This window comes from Parasteatoda tepidariorum, chromosome 4 (genome assembly GCF_982258835.1).
Source record: "Parasteatoda tepidariorum strain Cologne lab strain chromosome 4, Ptep-v5.0, whole genome shotgun sequence".
In the NCBI taxonomy this organism is placed as follows: Eukaryota; Metazoa; Arthropoda; class Arachnida; order Araneae; family Theridiidae; genus Parasteatoda; species Parasteatoda tepidariorum.
This window is the reverse complement of record NC_141758.1, coordinates 123,208,761-123,232,767: the sequence shown is the minus strand read 5'-3', so window position 1 is coordinate 123,232,767 and position 24,007 is coordinate 123,208,761. Positions and strand designations below refer to the sequence as shown.

The following is a 24,007-nucleotide window of genomic DNA, read 5'->3' as shown; positions in this document are numbered from 1 at the left end:
ATTATTTCCTGTTGTAGGGTACACTATTACCCTGTAATATAATACCTGGTCCAATTTAAATATTATGGGTCAATATTAAGGTCTGATATTGCGCCTTGCGTTAGTTAAGCATTGAAAGATGTCTTTGAATTTTTAAAGCATTTTAGAACGCTTATTTCTTCATTTTAAGCTTCTCAGAACACTCTATTTCGCATAGGCGTACATAGTAAACTTTAGGGTCATGCTGTGTACCCCCTAATTGACAAATAATTATTTCCTGTTTTAGTGTACACTATAACCCTGTAATATAATACGTGGTCCAATTTAAAAATTATAGGTCAATATTAAGGTCCGATACCGTGCCGTTAGTTAACATAGAAAAGTGTCTTCGAATTTCCTTGTTTTAATGCACTATTTAAAATATACATAGTGTACCCCCTAATTGACCTATAATTATTTCCTGTGGTAGGGTACACTATTACCCTGTAATGTAATACGTGGTCCAATTTAAAAATTATAGGTCAATATTAAGGTCCGATACCGTGCCGTTTGTTAACATAGAAAAATGTCTTTGAATTTTTAAAGCATTTTAGAACGCTTATTTCCTCATTTTAAGCTTCTCATAACACTTTATTTCGCATAGGCATACATAGTAAACTTTAGGGTCACGCTGTGTACCCCCTAATTGACCTATAATTATTTCCTGAGGTAGGGTACACTATTTCCCTGTAATATAATACCTGGTCCAATTTAAATATTATGGGTCAATATTAAGGTCTGATATCGCGCCTTGCGTTGATTAACCATTGAAAGATGTCTTTGAATTTTTAAAGCATTTTAGAACGCTTATTTCTTCATTTTAAGCTTCTCAAAACATTTTATTTCGCATAGGCATACATAGTAAAATTTAGGGTCACGCTGTGTACCCCCTAAATGACCTATAATTATTTCCTGTGGTAGGGTACACTATTACCCTGTAATATAATACGTGGTCCAATTTAAAAATTATAGGTCAATATTAAGGTCCGATACCGTGCCGTTAGTTAACATAGAAAAATAACTTTAAATTTTTAAAGCATTTTAGAACGCTTATTTCCTCATTTTAAGCTTCTCAGAACACTTTATTTCACATAGGCATACATAGTAAACTTTAGGGTCACGCTGTGTACCATCTAATTGAACTATAGTTATTTCCTGTGGTAGGGTACACTATTACCCTGTAATATAATACCTGGTCCAATTTAAATATTATGGGTCAATATTGAGGTCTGATATTGCGCCTTGCGTTAGTTAACCATTGAAAGATGTCTTTGAATTTTTAAAGCATTTTAGAATGCTTATTTCTTCATTTTAAGCTTCTCAGAACACTCTATTTCGCATAGGCATACATAGTAAACTTTAGGGTCACGCTGTGTACCCCCTAATTGACCTATAATTATTTCCTGTTGTAGGGTACACTATTACCCTGTAATATAATACCTGGTCCAATTTAAATATTATGGGTCAATATTAAGGTCTGATATTGCGCCTTGCGTTAGTTAAGCATTGAAAGATGTCTTTGAATTATTAAAGCATTTTAGAACGCTTATTTCTTCATTTTAAGCTTCTCAGAACACTCTATTTCGCATAGGCGTACATAGTAAACTTTAGGGTCACGCTGTGTACCCCCTAATTGACAAATAATTATTTCCTGTTTTAGGGTACACTATAACCCTGTAATATAATACGTGGTCCAATTTAAAAATTATAGGTCAATATTAAGGTCCGATACCGTGCCGTTAGTTAACATAGAAAAGTGTCTTCGAATTTCCTTGTTTTAATGCACTATTTAAAATATACATAGTGTACCCCCTAATTGACCTATAATTATTTCCTGTGGTAGGGTACACTATTACCCTGTAATATAATACCTGGGCCAATTTAAATATTATGGGTCAATATTAAGGTCTGATATTGCGATTTGCGTTAGTTAACCATTGAAAGATGTCTTTGAATTTTTAAAGCATTTTAGAACGCTTATTTCTTCATTTTAAGCTTCTCAGAACACTTTATTTCGCATAGGCATACATAGTAAACTTTAGGGTCACTCTGTTCCCCCCTAATTGACCTATAATTATTTCCTGTGGTAGGGTACACTATAACCCTGTAATTTAATACGTGGTCCAATTTAAAAATTAAGGTCCGATACCGTACCGTTAGTTAACATAGAAAAATGTCTTTGAATTTTTAGACCATTTTAGAACGCTTATTTCCTCATTTTAAGCTTCTCAGAACACTTTATTTTGCATAGGAATACATAGTAAACTTTAGGGTCACGCTGTGTACCCCCTAATTGACCAATAATTATTTCCTGTGGTAGGGTACACTATTACCCTGTAATGTAATACGTGGTCCAATTTAAAAATTATAGGTCAATATTAAGGTCCGATACCGTGCCGTTTGTTAACATAGAAAAATGTCTTTGAATTTTTAAAGCATTTTAGAACGCTTATTTCCTCATTTTAAGCTTCTCATAACACTTTATTTCGCATAGGCATACATAGTAAACTTTAGGGTCACGCTGTGTACCCCCTAATTGACCTATAATTATTTCCTGAGGTAGGGTACACTATTTCCCTGTAATATAATACCTGGTCCAATTTAAATATTATGGGTCAATATTAAGGTCTGATATTGCGCCTTGCGTTAGTTAACCATTGAAAGATGTCTTTGAATTTTTAAAGCATTTTAGAACGCTTATTTCTTCATTTTAAGCTTCTCAGAACACTTTATTTCGCATAGGCATACATAGTAAACTTTAGGGTCACTCTGTGTACCCCCTAATTGACCTATAATTATTTCCTGTGGTAGGGTACACTATAACCCTGTAATTTAATACGTGGTCCAATTTAAAAATTATAGGTCAATATTAAGGTCCGATACCGTACCGTTAGTTAACATAGAAAAATGTCTTTGAATTTTTAAAGCATTTTAGAACGCTTATTTCCTCATTTTAAGCTTCTCAGAACACTTTATTATGCATAGGAATACATAGTAAACTTTAGGGTCACGCTGTGTACCCCCAAATTGACCTATAATTGTTTCCTGCTGTAGGGTACACTATTACCCTGTAATATAATACCTGGTCCAATTTAAATATTATGGGTCAATATTAAGGTCTGATATCGCGCCTTGCGTTGATTAACCATTGAAAGATGTCTTTGAATTTTTAAAGCATTTTAGAACGCTTATTTCTTCATTTTAAGCTTCTCAAAACATTTTATTTCGCATAGGCATACATAGTAAAATTTAGGGTCACGCTGTGTACCCCCTAAATGACCTATAATTATTTCCTGTGGTAGGGTACACTATTACCCTGTAATATAATACGTGGTCCAATTTAAAAATTATAGGTCAATATTAAGGTCCGATACCGTGCCGTTAGTTAACATAGAAAAATGTCTTTAAATTTTTAAAGCATTTTAGAACGCTTATTTCCTCATTTTAAGCTTCTCAGAACACTTTATTTCGCATAGGCATACATAGTAAACTTTAGGGTCACGCTGTGTACCATCTAATTGAACTATAGTTATTTCCTGTGGTAGGGTACACTATTACCCTGTAATATAATACCTGGTCCAATTTAAATATTATGGGTCAATATTAAGGTCTGATATTGCGCCTTGCGTTAGTTAACCTTTGAAAGATGTCTTTGAATTTTTAAAGCATTTTAGAATGCTTATTTCTTCATTTTAAGCTTCTCAGAACACTCTATTTCGCATAGGCATACATAGTAAACTTTAGGGTCACGCTGTGTACCCCCTTATTGACCTATAATTATTTCCTGTTGTAGGGTACACTATTACCCTGTAATATAATACCTGGTCCAATTTAAATATTATGGGTCAATATTAAGGTCTGATATTGCGCCTTGCGTTAGTTAAGCATTGAAAGATGTCTTTGAATTTTTAAAGCATTTTAGAACGCTTATTTCTTCATTTTAAGCTTCTCAGAACACTCTATTTCGCATAGGCATACTGTTGCGGCAAACACTAACTCCAATTAGTTTGCGCCACCAAAAGTATTCAGAATATGTAGGTTACTCTGAGTATGGCAAGAGAAAAAGGAGAGAACTGGAAATATCGTTGAATTGGCTTTTTGAAATATCTTTGGAACGCTGTGTTTTGTTTTGTTTTTTGTTGTTTTTTATTTAAAATAAATGTTTTGTTTTGCCTGTTTTTAAACGTTATCAATCAATAGACAAGATGCCTCTCACAAACACAGTCAATCCGGTTAGGAACGACATTTCTGGCGCCCCCGGGTGGGCGGCCTTGTCTTAAGGATTGGTAAGAAAGGTAGGCGACGATTTATTAATTTCCATTTTGAAGATTAAATATTTGACAATTTGAATACTTTTGAAGATTTGAAATATATATATATTTATTTGAATATTTGATACCAGAACGGTAATTTATATGTGCTTAGAATCGATAGTTTTAGAAGCTAAGAATTTGATATTAAGATAGTAAAAATGGAAATAATAAAAAGAAATAAAACCGCTCAAAGAGCTTCATTTACTAAGGCCTACAAGAAACTTGAAAATTTTTTAATTGGCGATAGTGTGACGTATGACGAAATTGAAACGGATCTTTGTTTATTTAAACAAAAGGTAGACATTTTGGAAATAACTCATAATAGTTATTTAGATAGTTTGCAAGATGAAAAAGAATTCGAAACTGAATATAATTCCGTTGAAGAATACAGAGAAAAAGCTTTGAGAATTCAATTAAAAGCTAAACGTTCCTTAGATAATTTGAAAAAGAACTCGTGTGAAAACGAAATTGTTACTTCCGAAAATAACGGCGAATTACCGAACACTAAATCTCCGAAAGCTTTATGTCAACGGCTCCCCGAAGTTGAATTATATAAATTCGGCGGAGACTTGAAAGATTGGTTAACGTTTTGGAACCAATTTAAAAATATTCATGAAAATGTTAATTTAACGAAAGCTGATAAATTTCATTATTTAATTCAGTCGACGAAGCTGAAATCGGAAGCTAGGGAAATTGTGGAATCTTTTCCTGTAACAGATGAAAATTATCCTTTAGCTGTTGAAAGTTTAACCGTAAGGTATGGCCGAAAAGATCTATTGATAGATTTTTATGTTAGAGAACTCCTGAAACTCGTATTAAATAATGCGAATAAGAATAAGAATGATTCTTTAAGTTGTTTATACAATAAACTGTCAACTCAATTGAGAGCATTAAACTCACTAGGAGTTACATCTGAGATGTGTGGTGTAATTTTGTATCCCCTTGTTGAAAGTTCATTACCATTAAATGTGTTACGCTCATTTGAACGCCAAAGAAAAAATTTAGAAAGCGAACAAAAACTATCCAGTCTTGATGCAATAATTTATTTTTTGAAAAACGAAGTACAAGCGGAAGAAAAAATAAAATTGAGTAGAACTGAAATATTTCATCCCCCTTTCGAACGAAGGAACTTGACACCACCGGCGAATCTGAATTTGAGAGATCGGAAATCGTCTGCGGCTGAATTAATTAGTCATAATTTAAACGATGATATCCTTTGTTTATTTTGTTTTAAAAACCACGAGACTCGTTTTTGCAAGAAAGCGTTTTATATGCCTTTAGAAGAAAAACAGTCTGTTATTAGAAGGAAGGGTTTATGTAAAATTTGTTTATTGAAAGGGCACCTGGCTTTTTCTTGTAAATCAAACATTAAATGCTCTATTTGCACAAGAAAACATTTAAAATTTATGTGTCCTGACTTAGAATGTAATCGATCGGATGAAAGAAAACAAGATAATAATGAAAGCGAAGAAAAAGAGACTGGCACCTTACATTCGCGCGTGCATGCAACTAAAGAAGTATTTTTACAGACTCTTGTAGTAATTATTAAGGGAAATAAAGCGCAGCGTAAAGCTAGAATTATTTTAGATACGGGTTCTCAAAAGTCTTATATTATGAAATCTACTGCAGAAGAGTTAGGTTTTGATTTTGAAAGGGAAGAAGAATTTTCGACCTCATTATTTGGGGGAAAGAAAACAGAAATTCAACGGCACAAATGTTATAAAATATATCTCGATAGCCTTGATGGTAAATATAGTTGTAATTTAGATGCATTGGATCAGGAAATAATTTGTAATAATGTTTCTAGCATTAGACAAGGGCCGTGGATTCGAGAATTGAGACAAAAAAGGATATTTATAACTGATTGTAGGAATTCAGGACCTATTGAAGTTCTTTTAGGGGCTGATGTTGTTGGTAAACTATTTACGGGTAAACAAGAACAATTAAAATCTGGATTAGTCGCCATCGACACTAAATTAGGATGGACATTAATAGGGAAGGTTCCTCAGTTTGAAAACCATGATAATTTAAATATGACGGTTGTAAATATGCTTTCTCAAGAATTACCTGTTTCATTTTTATGGGATTTAGAATTACTTGGTATTAGAGACCCTGTGGAACAAAACACTAGAGAAGATACACAGAGGGCAGTTATGATTCATTTTCGAGACACAGTTTATCAAAATTCAGATGGAAGATACGAAGTAAGCTTACCATGGAAAAAGGATCATGCTTTATTACCGAATAATTATGGGTTGTCTCTTAAAAGATTAAAATCTACTAACAAGAAATTAGAAAAAACGGGATATGAAAAGAAATACCAGCAAGTTTTTGATGAATGGATAGAAGAAGAAGTGATTGAGAAAGTTCCACAAGAAGAATTGTCAATTAAAGGTACACATTACCTCCCACATCGCCCAATTATTAAGGAAAAGTCAACGACAACTTCTTTGAAAATCAGACCCGTCTTTGACGCTTCAGCCAAGAATCCGAACTTCCCATCACTAAATGATTGTTTAGAGACTGGAATAAATTTTATTGAGACAATACCATCCATTTTGGCTCGATTTCGATTGTATGAAATTGGTGTTATTTCTGACATTAGAAGAGCATTTCTGCAAATCTCTCTAAATGAAAGAGATAGGAATTATTTACGATTTCTTTTGATTGATGAACAAAATGAACTGAAGACTTACAGACATCGCCGAGTTGTTTTCGGTCTAACCAGTAGTCCTTTCTTATTGATGGCTGTCATTCATCATCATCTGTCCAAACAGACATTCAAGATACAATATTCTGAAGAACAGTTGGAAAAACTCCGAAACAGTTTTTATGTAGACAATTGCGTAACGAGTGTACAAGATTTAACTGAATTAGAAACTTTTATAAAGTCAGCTACAGAAATTATGAAAGAAGGTCAATTTGACCTAAGAAGTTGGGAAAGCAACCAATTATTAGATTGCCCGTCTGCAGCTACTGAAGCGCGAGTCTTAGGCTACGTATGGGATAAAAACTTAGACTCGTTAAAAATTGATTCTGACTCACTGAAGCTGGAAGAATTCGAAAAATTAACTAAGAGAAAAATTTTGTCCCTGATAAGCCGAATCTTTGATCCGATTGGATTTCTTGCTCCAGCTTTAATAAGACCTAAGCTTTTACTTCAAGCAACCTGGAAGACTAAAGATCATTGGGATTCGGAAGTTAATGAAGAAATAAAGAAAAAATTCAATTCATGGTTCAAAGACTTACATTACTTAAATGATATTAAGATCCCAAGATGGTTGGGAGTTACTGCCTTATCTAAACTCAGCTTCCATACATTTGTTGATGCAAGCAAAACAGCTTATTCAGCTTGTATATTCCTAAGAAGTGAATCCCCTGATGGCTCTGTAAATGTCCAGCTACTCCAAGCTAAGTCAAGAATAACTCCACTGAAAAAAATAACGATCCCTCGTCTTGAATTGATGGGAGCAACTATTGGAGCTAGACTGTTCAATTCTATGGACTCTGCTTTAAAACTCGAAAAAGGAAACATTGACACCTACTTTTGGACAGATTCGTCGACTGTGTTAACTTGGATTAAGAGGAAAGAACAGTGGTCAGTGTTCGTGAACAATCGAATATCTGAAATAAATAGACTGACATCACCTGAGAATTGGTATCATGTACCAGGAAGCCAGAACCCGGCCGATCTTCTCTCGAGAGGATGTGGAGCTAAACAACTTCTGAAGTCCAAGTGGTGGCTAGGGCTTGCCTGGCTGAAGAATTCTAAGGATGATTGGCCGATGACAGTAGCTAATGTTAATGAAGAGGAAGTTGAAAAGGAAAAACGAAAGACTGTTGTTTCGGCCATCAATGTAGACTCGGAATCCATTGCAACTACTTTAGCATCCAGAATTTCGAAGTTTTCTAAGATAATCAGAGTTGTAGCATGGTTGTTACGCTTCCAACCAAAAGCTAAAGATTTAAGAAATAATGTTGATTTAACGCAAGAAGAAATAAGAAATGCACAAAAGACTCTTCTGCGGTCCGTACAAAAAGAGTGCTTCAATGACGAAGAAGGTAAAAAATCTTTGAAAAACTTTCAAGTGTTTTCAGATCATGAGGAGATACTTCGATTAAAGTCTAGACTTTTGAATGAAGATGAAACCTCTGAATTCATTGCGCCTTTGATTCTTCCGTCAAAGCATCTTGTTGTCACCCGACTTATTGAACAAGAACACCTGTTGAATAAACATGCAGGAACGTCCATTCTTCTAACAATCCTGAGAGAGAGATTTTGGATTATAAAAGGTAGAAGAACTGTTCGCTCCGTTATTGGAGGATGTGTCACCTGCAAGAGACAAATGGTTAAAAATCTTGAAGTACCATTTCCACCTCTGCCTCCTGATCGAACTAGATTATCGGCTGTATTCGAAGTGTCCGGTGTCGATCTGGCCGGACCTTTGATGACCAAGACTAATGAGAAGGTTTGGATCGTCCTTTTCTCCTGTGCTGTATATAGAACTGTTCACTTAGAGCTGATACCTTCTCTTAGCACAAACGCTTTTGTTCAAGCATTACGGCGTTTTATTGCTAGAAGAGGTAGAGTGGCTACACTATACTCAGACAATGGTACCAATTTCACTGGACTCAACGCCTCCTTAAAGCGCCTTGATTGGAACAAAATCATGAAAGAATTTGAAGTTTCCCAAATCCAATGGAAATTCAATCCACCATCCGCCCCATGGTGGGGAGGATTCTGGGAAAGATTAATCGGAATTCTCAAAGACCTCTTAAGAAAAAACTTGGGACGGTCATCTCTGACTCATGAAGAACTCTCAACTCTTGTTTGTGAATGTGAGTCGATCATGAACAATAGACCTTTGACTTATGTGTCTGAAGAACCAGATTTGAGAGCTTTAACACCATCTTCATTCCTTCAAGACCTCCCTACTAACGACGTAGCCGACTTAGACAAAATCGACAAAACTAATTTAGACAAGAGATACAGATATGTTCAAAGATTGAGAGAAAGACTAAAAGAAAGATTCAGGATCGAATATTTAGGTTTCTTGCGTTCATCTGTTTCCAAGAGACTTGACCAAATAAAAATTGGAGACATCGTCCTGATTGGAAGAGAAGACAGAAAACGAATTTTCTGGCCGTTAGGAAAAGTTATTGAGCTGTTCCCTGGAAGAGATGGACGAGTAAGACTAGTCAAATTGAAAACGGACAAAGGGACTTTACTAAGACCTATTCAAAGACTATATCCCTTAGAGGTAACTGAAGATGCCAGTGAACATTAAATAACTATGAACATTTTTGGACGTTAAATACAGATTTGTATCTTTTAAAATTCTTTAAATTTTATAACATAACAATTGCATGTCTGCCATAATTTTAGTATTTTTTTGGTAATTTATTGTGTTGAGTTTTCTCCTACATAAAACTCAAGTGGGGAGAATGTTGCGGCAAACACTAACTCCAATTAGTTTGCGCCACCAAAAGTATTCAGAATATGTAGGTTACTCTGAGTATGGCAAGAGAAAAAGGAGAGAACTGGAAATATCGTTGAATTGGCTTTTTGAAATATCTTTGGAACGCTGTGTTTTGTTTTGTTTTTTGTTGTTTTTTATTTAAAATAAATGTTTTGTTTTGCCTGTTTTTAAACGTTATCAATCAATAGACAAGATGCCTCTCACAAACACAGTCAATCCGGTTAGGAACGACACATACATAGTAAACTTTAGGGTCACTCTGTTCCCCCCTAATTGACCTATAATTATTTCCTGTGGTAGGGTACACTATAACCCTGTAATTTAATACGTGGTCCAATTTAAAAATTAAGGTCCGATACCGTACCGTTAGTTAACATAGAAAAATGTCTTTGAATTTTTAGAGCATTTTAGAACGCTTATTTCCTCATTTTAAGCTTCTCAGAACACTTTATTTTGCATAGGAATACATAGTAAACTTTAGGGTCACGCTGTGTACCCCCTAATTGACCTATAATTATTTCCTGCTGTAGGGTACACTATTACCCTGTAATATAATACCTGGTCCAATTTAAATATTATGGGTCAATATTAAGGTCTGATATCGCGCCTTGCGCTGATTATCCATTGAAAGATGTCTTTGAATTTTTAAAGCATTTTAGAACGCTTATTTCTTCATTTTAAGCTTCTCAAAACATTTTATTTCGCATAGGCATACATAGTAAAATTTAGGGTCACGCTGTGTACCCCCTAAATGACCTATAATTATTTCCTGTGGTAGGGTACACTATTACCCTGTAATATAATACGTGGTCCAATTTAAAAATTATAGGTCAATATTAAGGTCTGATATTGCGCCTTGCGTTAGTTAACCATTGAAAGATGTCTTTGAATTTTTAAAGCATTTTAGAACGCTTATTTCTTCATTTTAAGCTTCTCAGAACACTTTATTTCACATAGGCATACATAGTAAATTTTAGGGTTACGCTGTGTACCCCCTAATTGACCTATAATTATTTCCTGCTGTAGGGTACACTATTACCCTGTAATATAATACCTGGTCCAATTTAAATATTATGGGTCAATATTAAGGTCTGATATCGCGCCTTGCGTTGGTTAACCATTGAAAGATGTCTTTGAATTTTTAAAGCATTTTAGAACGCTTATTTCTTCATTTTAAGCTTCTCAGAACACTTTATTTCGCATAGGCATACATAGTAAACTTTAGGGTCACTCTGTGTACCCCCTAATTGACCTATAATTATTTCCTGTGGTAGGGTACACTATAACCCTGTAATTTAATACGTGGTCCAATTTAAAAATTATAGGTCAATATTAAGGTCCGATACCGTACCGTTAGTTAACATAGAAAAATGTCTTTGAATTTTTAAAGCATTTTAGAACGCTTATTTCCTCACTTTAAGCTTCTCAGAACACTTTATTATGCATAGGAATACATAGTAAACTTTAGGGTCACGCTGTGTACCCCCTAATTGACCTATAATTATTTCCTGCTGTAGGGTACACTATTACCCTGTAATATAATACGTGGTCCAATTTAAAAATTATAGGTCAATATTAAGGTCCGATACCGTGCCGTTAGTTAACATAGAAAAATGTCTTTAAATTTTTAAAGCATTTTAGAACGCTTATTTCCTCATTTTAAGCTTCTCAGAACACTTTATTTCGCATAGGCATACATAGTAAACTTTAGGGTCACGCTGTGTACCATCTAATTGAACTATAGTTATTTCCTGTGGTAGGGTACACTATTACCCTGTAATATAATACCTGGTCCAATTTAAATATTATGGGTCAATATTAAGGTCTGATATTGCGCCTTGCGTTAGTTAACCATTGAAAGATGTCTTTGAATTTTTAAAGCATTTTAGAATGCTTATTTCTTCATTTTAAGCTTCTCAGAACACTCTATTTCGCATAGGCATACATAGTAAACTTTAGGGTCACGCTGTGTACCCCCTAATTGACCTATAATTATTTCCTGTTGTAGGGTACACTATTACCCTGTAATATAATACCTGGTCCAATTTAAATATTATGGGTCAATATTAAGGTCTGATATTGCGCCTTGCGTTAGTTAAGCATTGAAAGATGTCTTTGAATTTTTAAAGCATTTTAGAACGCTTATTTCTTCATTTTAAGCTTCTCAGAACACTCTATTTCGCATAGGCGTACATAGTAAACTTTAGGGTCACGCTGTGTACCCCCTAATTGACAAATAATTATTTCCTGTTTTAGGGTACACTATAACCCTGTAATATAATACGTGGTTCAATTTAAAAATTATAGGTCAATATTAAGGTCCGATACCGTGCCGTTAGTTAACATAGAAAAGTGTCTTCGAATTTCCTTGTTTTAATGCACTATTTAAAATATACATAGTGTACCCCCTAATTGACCTATAATTATTTCCTGTTGTAGGGTACACTATTACCTTGTAATGTAATACGTGGTCCAATTTAAAAATTATAGGTCAATATTAAGGTCCGATACCGTGCCGTTTGTTAACATAGAAAAATGTCTTTGAATTTTTAAAGCATTTTAGAACGCTTATTTCCTCATTTTAAGCTTCTCAGAACACTTTATTTCACATAGGCATACATAGTAAACTTTAGGGTCACGCTGTGTACCATCTAATTGAACTATAGTTATTTCCTGTGGTAGGGTACACTATTACCCTGTAATATAATACCTGGTCCAATTTAAATATTATGGGTCAATATTGAGGTCTGATATTGCGCCTTGCGTTAGTTAACCATTGAAAGATGTCTTTGAATTTTTAAAGCATTTTAGAATGCTTATTTCTTCATTTTAAGCTTCTCAGAACACTCTATTTCGCATAGGCATACATAGTAAACTTTAGGGTCACGCTGTGTACCCCCTGATTGACCTATAATTATTTCCTGTTGTAGGGTACACTATTACCCTGTAATATAATACCTGGTCCAATTTAAATATTATGGGTCAATATTAAGGTCTGATATTGCGCCTTGCGTTAGTTAAGCATTGAAAGATGTCTTTGAATTTTTAAAGCATTTTAGAACGCTTATTTCTTCATTTTAAGCTTCTCAGAACACTCTATTTCGCATAGGCGTACATAGTAAACTTTAGGGTCACGCTGTGTACCCCCTAATTGACAAATAATTATTTCCTGTTTTAGGGTACACTATAACCCTGTAATATAATACGTGGTCCAATTTAAAAATTATAGGTCAATATTAAGGTCCGATACCGTGTCGTTAGTTAACATAGAAAAGTGTCTTCGAATTTCCTTGTTTTAATGCACTATTTAAAATATACATAGTGTACCCCCTAATTGACCTATAATTATTTCCTGTGGTAGGGTACACTATTACCCTGTAATATAATACCTGGGCCAATTTAAATATTATGGGTCAATATTAAGGTCTGATATTGCGATTTGCGTTAGTTAACCATTGAAAGATGTCTTTGAATTTTTAAAGCATTTTAGAACGCTTATTTCTTCATTTTAAGCTTCTCAGAACACTTTATTTCGCATAGGCATACATAGTAAACTTTAGGGTCACTCTGTTCCCCCCTAATTGACCTATAATTATTTCCTGTGGTAGGGTACACTATAACCCTGTAATTTAATACGTGGTCCAATTTAAAAATTAAGGTCCGATACCGTACCGTTAGTTAACATAGAAAAATGTCTTTGAATTTTTAGACCATTTTAGAACGCTTATTTCCTCATTTTAAGCTTCTCAGAACACTTTATTTTGCATAGGAATACATAGTAAACTTTAGGGTCACGCTGTGTACCCCCTAATTGACCAATAATCATTTCCTGTGGTAGGGTACACTATTACCCTGTAATGTAATACGTGGTCCAATTTAAAAATTATAGGTCAATATTAAGGTCCGATACCGTGCCGTTTGTTAACATAGAAAAATGTCTTTGAATTTTTAAAGCATTTTAGAACGCTTATTTCCTCATTTTAAGCTTCTCATAACACTTTATTTCGCATAGGCATACATAGTAAACTTTAGGGTCACGCTGTGTACCCCCTAATTGACCTATAATTATTTCCTGAGGTAGGGTACACTATTTCCCTGTAATATAATACCTGGTCCAATTTAAATATTATGGGTCAATATTAAGGTCTGATATTGCGCCTTGCGTTAGTTAACCATTGAAAGATGTCTTTGAATTTTTAAAGCATTTTAGAACGCTTATTTCCTCATTTTAAGCTTCTCAGAACACTTTATTATGCATAGGAATACATAGTAAACTTTAGGGTCACGCTGTGTACCCCCTAATTGACCTATAATTGTTTCCTGCTGTAGGGTACACTATTACCCTGTAATAAACTGCTGTTTGTAGAAAATGCAACACCATGAAAGAATCATCAGAATCAAATGAAATTTAATGCAGAAACGACTTGTACTGATACAAATAAATGATGAAATTTTCAAAACAAAAGAAACAAATTAAGCGTCCGAAATCAGTATTTGGTGCAGCCACCACGCGCTGCAATAAGTGCTGCTATACGACGTGGCATGGAGTCAAACAGATGTTGAATATCTGCTTGAGGAAGAGAATTCCATATCGCTTGTATGCGCAACCAAAGTTCGTCTTTGGAAACTGCAGGACGCGGATCACGAGTGAGACGCCGACCAACCATATCCCACACGTGCTCAATAGGCGACATATCCGGCGAATAAGCAGGCCAAGGAAGAAGTTGCATGCGTTGTGCTGAACAGAAGTCTCTAACAGTCCGCGCAACATGTGGGCGTGCATTATCCTGCTGAAAGATAGCTCCAGGGATGCCTTGAAGGAAAGGAACGACTTCGGGCTGTAGCACTTCACGGACGTATCTGTTGCTATTGAGATTACCCTCAATTCGTATCAAATTGGATCGTCCATGATACGAAATCGCACCCCAGACCATAACTCCGGGTGTTCGACCACTATGTCGTTCAATAATACACTCAGGAAGGCAGCGTTGACCGGCATAACGTCTAACACGAACACGGCCATCATGGGTCCACAAATTGAAGCGTGATTCATCTGAAAAGACAACTTGGTGCCAATCAGCTCGCCAGTCTCTGTGCTCAAGAGCCCACTGCCGACGCAGCCGTCGATGATCCGCCGTGAGGGGAATCCTGTATAATGGCACCCTTGCACGCAATCCACGGCGCAGCAGACGACGACGAATTGACGAAGCCGACAATTGTACACCTGTAGCAGTAGACCAATGTGCTGCCAGCTGCCTGGAGGAAGTTGTGCGATCATTCACCGCCATGCGGAGCAGGTGTCGATCATCGCTCTCTGACGTCACCTTCTGTCGTCCAGTGCCTGTTTTTCGAGTTCTTCGGTGCTCGTCGGTCCACTGCTTCCAAACTCGCATCACTGTGGAACTGTTCCGCTGCATACGAGCTGCTATTGCGCGATAGGAAAATCCTCCTTCTCGAAGGACGATTATCCTCCCTCGTTCAAACTCCGTAAGTTGCTTGAATTTCTTATTCTTCCGTCGTGGAGGCATACTCAGATCTCACTAAACGTTTGCCACTAACAAATAATCATAGACTATTTTCAACGTCCCGCTACAGCACTTTATTTATACGCTTTCAGCATCAATTCAGAGGGCGCTGCGCGCGTCACGCACGCGCGATGGCTCTGAAACTTTATTAATTTGCATAATATCCTATAATTGACATTTGCTGCGAATTTCATTTGATTCTGATGATTCCTTCATGGTGTTGCATTTTCTACAAACAGCAGTTTATAATACCTGGTCCAATTTAAATATTATGGGTCAATATTAAGGTCTGATATCGCGCCTTGCGTTGATTAACCATTGAAAGATGTCTTTGAATTTTTAAAGCATTTTAGAACGCTTATTTCTTCATTTTAAGCTTCTCAAAACATTTTATTTCGCATAGGCATACATAGTAAAATTTAGGGTCACGCTGTGTACCCCCTAAATGACCTATAATTATTTCCTGTGGTAGGGTACACTATTACCCTGTAATATAATACGTGGTCCAATTTAAAAATTATAGGTCAATATTAAGGTCCGATACCGTGCCGTTAGTTAACATAGAAAAATGTCTTTAAATTTTTAAAGCATTTTAGAACGCTTATTTCCTCATTTTAAGCTTCTCAGAACACTTTATTTCGCATAGGCATACATAGTAAACTTTAGGGTCACGCTGTGTACCATCTAATTGAACTATAGTTATTTCCTGTGGTAGGGTACACTATTACCCTGTAATATAATACCTGGTCCAATTTAAATATTATGGGTCAATATTAAGGTCTGATATTGCGCCTTGCGTTAGTTAACCATTGAAAGATGTCTTTGAATTTTTAAAGCATTTTAGAATGCTTATTTCTTCATTTTAAGCTTCTCAGAACACTCTATTTCGCATAGGCATACATAGTAAACTTTAGGGTCACGCTGTGTACCCCCTTATTGACCTATAATTATTTCCTGTTGTAGGGTACACTATTACCCTGTAATATAATACCTGGTCCAATTTAAATATTATGGGTCAATATTAAGGTCTGATATTGCGCCTTGCGTTAGTTAAGCATTGAAAGATGTCTTTGAATTTTTAAAGCATTTTAGAACGCTTATTTCTTCATTTTAAGCTTCTCAGAACACTCTATTTCGCATAGGCATACATAGTAAACTTTAGGGTCACTCTGTTCCCCCCTAATTGACCTATAATTATTTCCTGTGGTAGGGTACACTATAACCCTGTAATTTAATACGTGGTCCAATTTAAAAATTAAGGTCCGATACCGTACCGTTAGTTAACATAGAAAAATGTCTTTGAATTTTTAGAGCATTTTAGAACGCTTATTTCCTCATTTTAAGCTTCTCAGAACACTTTATTTTGCATAGGAATACAAAGTAAACTTTAGGGTCACGCTGTGTACCCCCTAATTGACCTATAATTATTTCCTGCTGTAGGGTACACTATTACCCTGTAATATAATACCTGGTCCAATTTAAATATTATGGGTCAATATTAAGGTCTGATATCGCGCCTTGCGTTGATTATCCATTGAAAGATGTCTTTGAATTTTTAAAGCATTTTAGAACGCTTATTTCTTCATTTTAAGCTTCTCAAAACATTTTATTTCGCATAGGCATACATAGTAAAATTTAGGGTCACGCTGTGTACCCCCTAAATGACCTATAATTATTTCCTGTGGTAGGGTACACTATTACCCTGTAATATAATACGTGGTCCAATTTAAAAATTATAGGTCAATATTAAGGTCTGATATTGCGCCTTGCGTTAGTTAACCATTGAAAGATGTCTTTGAATTTTTAAAGCATTTTAGAACGCTTATTTCTTCATTTTAAGCTTCTCAGAACACTTTATTTCACATAGGCATACATAGTAAATTTTAGGGTTACGCTGTGTACCCCCTAATTGACCTATAATTATTTCCTGCTGTAGGGTACACTATTACCCTGTAATATAATACCTGGTCCAATTTAAATATTATGGGTCAATATTAAGGTCTGATATCGCGCCTTGCGTTGGTTAACCATTGAAAGATGTCTTTGAATTTTTAAAGCATTTTAGAACGCTTATTTCTTCATTTTAAGCATCTCAAAACATTTTATTTCGCATAGGCATACATAGTAAACTTTAGGGTCACTCTGTGTACCCCCTAATTGACCTATAATTATTTCCTGTGGTAGGGTACACTATAACCCTGTAATTTAATACGTGGTCCAATTTAAAAATTATAGGTCAATATTAAGGTCCGATACCGTACCGTTAGTTAACATAGAAAAATGTCTTTGAATTTTTAAAGCATTTTAGAACGCTTATTTCCTCATTTTAAGCTTCTCAGGACACTTTATTATGCATAGGAATACATAGTAAACTTTAGGGTCACGCTGTGTACCCCCTAATTGATCTATAATTATTTCCTGCTGTAGGGTACACTATTACCCTGTAATATAATACCTGGTCCAATTTAAATATTATGGGTCAATATTAAGGTCTGATATCGCGCCTTGCGTTGATTAACCATTGAAAGATGTCTTTGAATTTTTAAAGCATTTTAGAACGCTTATTTCTTCATTTTAAGCTTCTCAAAACATTTTATTTCGCATAGGTATACATAGTAAAATTTAGGGTCACGCTGTGTACCCCCTAAATGACCTATAATTATTTCCTGTGGTAAAGTACACTATTACCCTGTAATATAATACGTGGTCTAATTTAAAAATTATAGGTCAATATTAAGGTCCGATACCGTGCCGTTAGTTAACATAGAAAAATGTCTTTAAATTTTTAAAGCATTTTAGAACGCTTATTTCCTCATTTTAAGCTTCTCAGAACACTTTATTTCGCATAGGCATACATAGTAAACTTTAGGGTCACGCTGTGTACCATCTAATTGAACTATAGTTATTTCCTGTGGTAGGGTACACTATTACCCTGTAATATAATACCTGGTCCAATTTAAATATTATGGGTCAATATTAAGGTCTGATATTGCGCCTTGCGTTAGTTAACCATTGAAAGATGTCTTTGAATTTTTAAAGCATTTTAGAATGCTTATTTCTTCATTTTAAGCTTCTCAGAACACTCTATTTCGCATAGGCATACATAGTAAACTTTAGGGTCACGCTGTGTACCCCCTTATTGACCTATAATTATTTCCTGTTGTAGGGTACACTATTACCCTGTAATATAATACCTGGGCCAATTTAAATATTATGGGTCAATATTAAGGTCTGATATTGCGCCTTGCGTTAGTTAAGCATTGAAAGATGTCTTTGAATTTTTAAAGCATTTTAGAACGCTTATTTCTTCATTTTAAGCTTCTCAGAACACTCTATTTCGCATAGGCATACATAGTAAACTTTAGGGTCACGCTGTGTACCCCCTAATTGACAAATAATTATTTCCTGTTTTAGGGTACACTATAACCCTGTAATATAATACGTGGTCCAATTTAAAAATTATAGGTCAATATTAAGGTCCGATACCGTGCCGTTAGTTAACATAGAAAAGTGTCTTCGAATTTCCTTGTTTTAATGCACTATTTAAAATATACATAGTGTACCCCCTAATTGACCTATAATTATTTCCTGTGGTAGGGTACACTATTACCCTGTAATATAATACCTGGGCGAATTTAAATATTATGGGTCAATATTAAGGTCTGATATTGCGATTTGCGTTAGTTAACCATTGAAAGATGTCTTTGAATTTTTAAAGCATTTTAGAACGCTTATTTCTTCATTTTAAGCTTCTCAGAACACTTTATTTCGCATAGCCATACATAGTAAACTTTAGGGTCACTCTGTTCCCCCCTAATTGACCTATAATTATTTCCTGTGGTAGGGTACACTATAACCCTGTAATTTAATACGTGGTCCAATTTAAAAATTAAGGTCCGATACCGTACCGTTAGTTAACATAGAAAAATGTCTTTGAATTTTTAGAGCATTTTAGAACGCTTATTTCCTCATTTTAAGCTTCTCAGAACACTTTATTTTGCATAGGAATACATAGTAAACTTTAGGGTCACGCTGTGTACCCCCTAATTGACCTATAATTATTTCCTGCTGTAGGGTACACTATTACCCTGTAATATAATACCTGGTCCAATTTAAATATTATGGGTCAATATTAAGGTCTGATATCGCGCCTTGCGTTGATTAACCATTGAAAGATGTCTTTGAATTTTTAAAGCATTTTAGAACGCTTATTTCTTCATTTTAAGCTTCTCAAAACATTTTATTTCGCATAGGCATACATAGTAAAATTTAGGGTCACGCTGTGTACCCCCTAAATGACCTATAATTATTTCCTGTGGTAGGGTACACTATTACCCTGTAATATAATACGTGGTCCAATTTAAAAATTATAGGTCAATATTAAGGTCCGATACCGCGCCGTTAGTTAACATAGAAAAATGTCTTTGAATTTTTAAAGCATTTTAGAACGCTTATTTCCTCATTTTAAGCTTCTCATAACACTTTATTTCGCATAGGCATACATAGTAAACTTTAGGGTCACGCTGTGTACCCCCTAATTGACCTATAATTATTTCCTGAGGTAGGGTACACTATTTCCCTGTAATATAATACCTGGTCCAATTTAAATATTATGGGTCAATATTAAGGTCTGATATTGCGCCTTGCGTTAGTTAACCATTGAAAGATGTCTTTGAATTTTTAAAGCATTTTCGAACGCTTATTTCTTCATTTTAAGCTTCTCTGAACACTCTATTTCGCATAGGCATACAGTAAAATTTAGGGTCACGCTGTGTACGTCCTAAATGACCTATAATTATTTCCTGTGGTAGGGTACACTATTACCCTGTAATATAATACGTGGTCCAATTTAAAAATTATAAGTCAATATTAAGGTCCGATACCGTGCCGTTAGTTAACATAGAAAAGTGTCTTCGAATTTCCTTGTTTTAATGCACTATTTAAAATATACATAGTGTACCCCCTAATTGACCTATAATTATTTCCTGTGGTAGGGTACACTATTACCCTGTAATATAATACCTGGGCCAATTTAAATATTATGGGTAAATATTAAGGTCTGATATTGCGATTTGCGTTAGTTAACCATTGAAAGATGTCTTTGAATTTTTAAAGCATTTTAGAACGCTTATTTCTTCATTTTAAGCTTCTCAGAACACTTTATTTCGCATAGGCATACATAGTAAACTTTAGGGTCACTCTGTTCCCCCCTAATTGACCTATAATTATTTCCTGTGGTAGGGTACACTATAACCCTGTAATTTAATACGTGGTCCAATTTAAAAATTAAGGTCCGATACCGTACCGTTAGTTAACATAGAAAAATGTCTTTGAATTTTTAGAGCATTTTAGAACGCTTATTTCCTCATTTTAAGCTTCTCAGAACACTTTATTTTGCTTAGGAATACATAGTAAACTTTAGGGTCACGCTGTGTACCCCCTAATTGACCTATAATTATTTCCTGCTGTAGGGTACACTATTACCCTGTAATATAATACCTGGTCCAATTAATATTAAGGTCTGATATCGCGCCTTGCGTTGATTAACCATTGAAAGATGTCTTTGAATTTTTAAAGCATTTTAGAACGCTTATTTCTTCATTTTAAGCTTCTCAAAACATTTTATTTCGCATAGGCATACATAGTAAAATTTAGGGTCACGCTGTGTACCCCCTAAATGACCTATAATTATTTCCTGTGGAAGGGTACACTATTACCCTGTAGTATAATACGTGGAAAAGAACTGATCTAGCTACTACCCATGTTGTTGTGCTAATTGAACAGAGTTTTTTTCCAACTAAAAAAGCAACAAATATCCATCTTCTTCTAAAAAATATCATCAAAACCATCATGTAACTCCTCAAGGCATCTCTGGTGAGTCTTTTCCGGGCCCTGGGAGCCCAATTTTTAATGTTTTGATGTTTTAAAATTGACGTTCCATTGATTCAGGCTTAATGTATATGATCGCCATTTTAGCATGTATTCCTATGCAAAAAATTTCTATCGCTAACTTTCAGCATTTATAAATTTTTTTTAATGTGTCTAAACTTAATCACGCTTGTTCATTTCAATGCTAAAAGCGATTTTCTTAATGCCATTATACTTTTTTTAATTTTAGACGATCGTAATAATATTTTTCAGCAACTTTAAATTTTATAGTCATTTCTGGGTATAGGCCATCGCTATGTTAAACATTTTTATTTTGTACTCTGACTTTGAGTGACTTTAATTTAGACTTAATTGTTACTGTGTGTTCTAACTTTTTTATATGTTATGCCCCAACTCATGCTCAATGTACAAATACATGTTTCAAAATTTTTAACCCAATACTCGATTTATTATCGATTTTCTAATAAACATCTTTTTTCACAATTTCGGCGTTCTTTTTCAATGCATAATTTAGCCATTTTTATGTAAACAAACCTAAGTAATGATTACAGTAACAGTTAAGCTATTACAATCACGCTACGCCCAGCTTTCAATAATTATTATTCATTTCAATTAACCAATTGTTAAATCTATTAGTTTTTCTTCCTATGGGTAAAATCGATCTTCTCAGAGTCAGAGTATAAACATATTTTTAAGTATTTTTAAGCATTTCATTCTATATATCTTTCTCTTGTTTATTTATATGCATTTATCATTAAAAGCTTGTCTTATTTATTAAAATCTTTTACTTGTGTACTGTTGTGTCTTACTTATTCACACGATTATCAACAATAAATAAAAACATATCCTGGTTGCTTTAACAAATAGACCATCTTAGGTTATTGAACATCAACCATCTGTGGACCACATCGTACCAAGCCATTATCTTAGAGTATTCACAACTATCATCTAATGGTTTGCTTATTATTTTTCTATTGTATACTTACATAGCGTTGGCCACCCAGAGTTAAAAGTATAATATTTAAATTACTTTATTATGTTCATAATGTTTTTAGTACTACTTTTGTCGCCATTTTAAAATTTTCTCTAGTAACCATCACCAGTTTCTTACCTTGCTATTCCAAGCCTTATTGCTATTTCCATATGTCTGTATTAATCAATATATAGTAACAGACTGTGGTACTTGTTTTATCGCCATTCTTCACCTCTTTTTTAATAAGCTGTCTTGTTAATATTTCTCTGAAAATAATCACTTTACATAATATGCTTGTTTATACTCAATGGCAATCTTATAAAGATGGTCATTTCTTATTTAACCAGTACTAATATTTATTCTTGCTTATTTTTTCTTTTATAACCATACAATTCTTAACCATCGTCAGTCCCCCATAATCTTTACCAATAGATTTTAATAGAACCATGGTTTTATAAGGGATTTTACTCTTTCATTGGTTTCAACATTTATTCAACTCATTTTTATATCTTAAACTTAATGTAAACCGGTACTAGTTTTCTCGCCAAAAACAGTACAAAATTTTTTTTTTTAATTATTGCTATTTTTAGGAATAAATAAAAACCCTCAGTGACATAACTTCACCCCCAAACCCCCCACCCGGTACTAGTTTTCTCGCCAAAATAGAACAACATTTTTTTTTTTTTTTTTTTTTAATTATTGCTATTTTAAGGAATAAACCAAAAACCCTCACGGATATAACTTCACCCTCACACCCCCACCCCCCACTTCACCCCCACTCCCCCCCCCCCCCCAAAAAAAAAAAAAACTCTACCGATCAAAATCTGTAAATCTAACTATCAAAATCTTTAACTTAATGTAATCCGGTACTTGTTTTCTCGTCAAAAATAGAACAACATATTTTTTTAATTATTGCTATTTTAGCGAATAAACCAAAAACCCTCATGGATATAACTTCACCCTCAAACCCCCCACCCCCCACCTCACCCCCACTCCCAAAAATCTACTGATCAAATCCTGTAAATCTAACCAACAAAACCTTTAACTTAATGTTAACCGGTACTAGTTTTCTCGCCAAAAATAGAACAACATATTTTTTAATTATTGCTATTTTAAGGAATAAACCAAAAACCCTCATGGTTATTACTTCACCCTCAAACCCCCACCCCCACCTCACCCCCCACTCCCCCCTCCCAAAAAAAAAATCTACTGATCAAATTCTGTAAATCTAACCATCAAAATCTTTAACTTAATGTAAACCGGTACTAGTTTTCTCGCCAAAAATAGAACAACATATTTTGTAATTATTGCTATTTTAAGGAATATACCAAAAACTCCCACGGATATAACTTCACCCTCACACCCCACCCCCCACTTAACCCCCAACCCCCCCCCCAAAAAAAAGAAAGAAAAAAAATACTACTTATCAAAATATCTATCATAATGCAAATCGGCACTTGTCTTCTTGCCAAAAATAGATCAACTCACTTTTTTAATTTTGCCACTCTTAAGAATTAACCAAAAACCCCTACCGATATAACTTCACCCTCATTCCCCCCCACTTAACCCCCCACTCCCCCCCCCAAAAAAATAACCCAAACTAACACTTTTTCACACCCCCGAACCCAAAACACCTCCTGGTACTTCTTTTATCGCCATTAAATTACTTTCTTGATTATATCAAAATAACCACCAAAAAACTCAATTCATTCTCCTTCAATATTCTACAACTTCTTTAAATAATTTCTTCTTTTCTAATACTGACGATGGTTACACTCAAATCAATGGGACGTCATATTGTGGTCACAA

The 24,007-nt window shown here is 34.6% G+C and overlaps 1 protein-coding gene across 1 annotated transcript; it reads left to right on the top strand.

Annotated features, from left to right (window-relative positions):
* The first annotated feature begins 5,602 nt into the window (after positions 1-5,602).
* Positions 5,603-9,619, top strand: LOC147812682 (uncharacterized). The gene has a single exon (XM_087162377.1). The coding sequence runs from the start codon at positions 5,603-5,605 to the stop codon at positions 9,617-9,619; it is 4,017 nt and encodes a 1,338-aa protein (XP_087018503.1).
* The last annotated feature ends 14,388 nt before the right edge of the window (positions 9,620-24,007 follow it).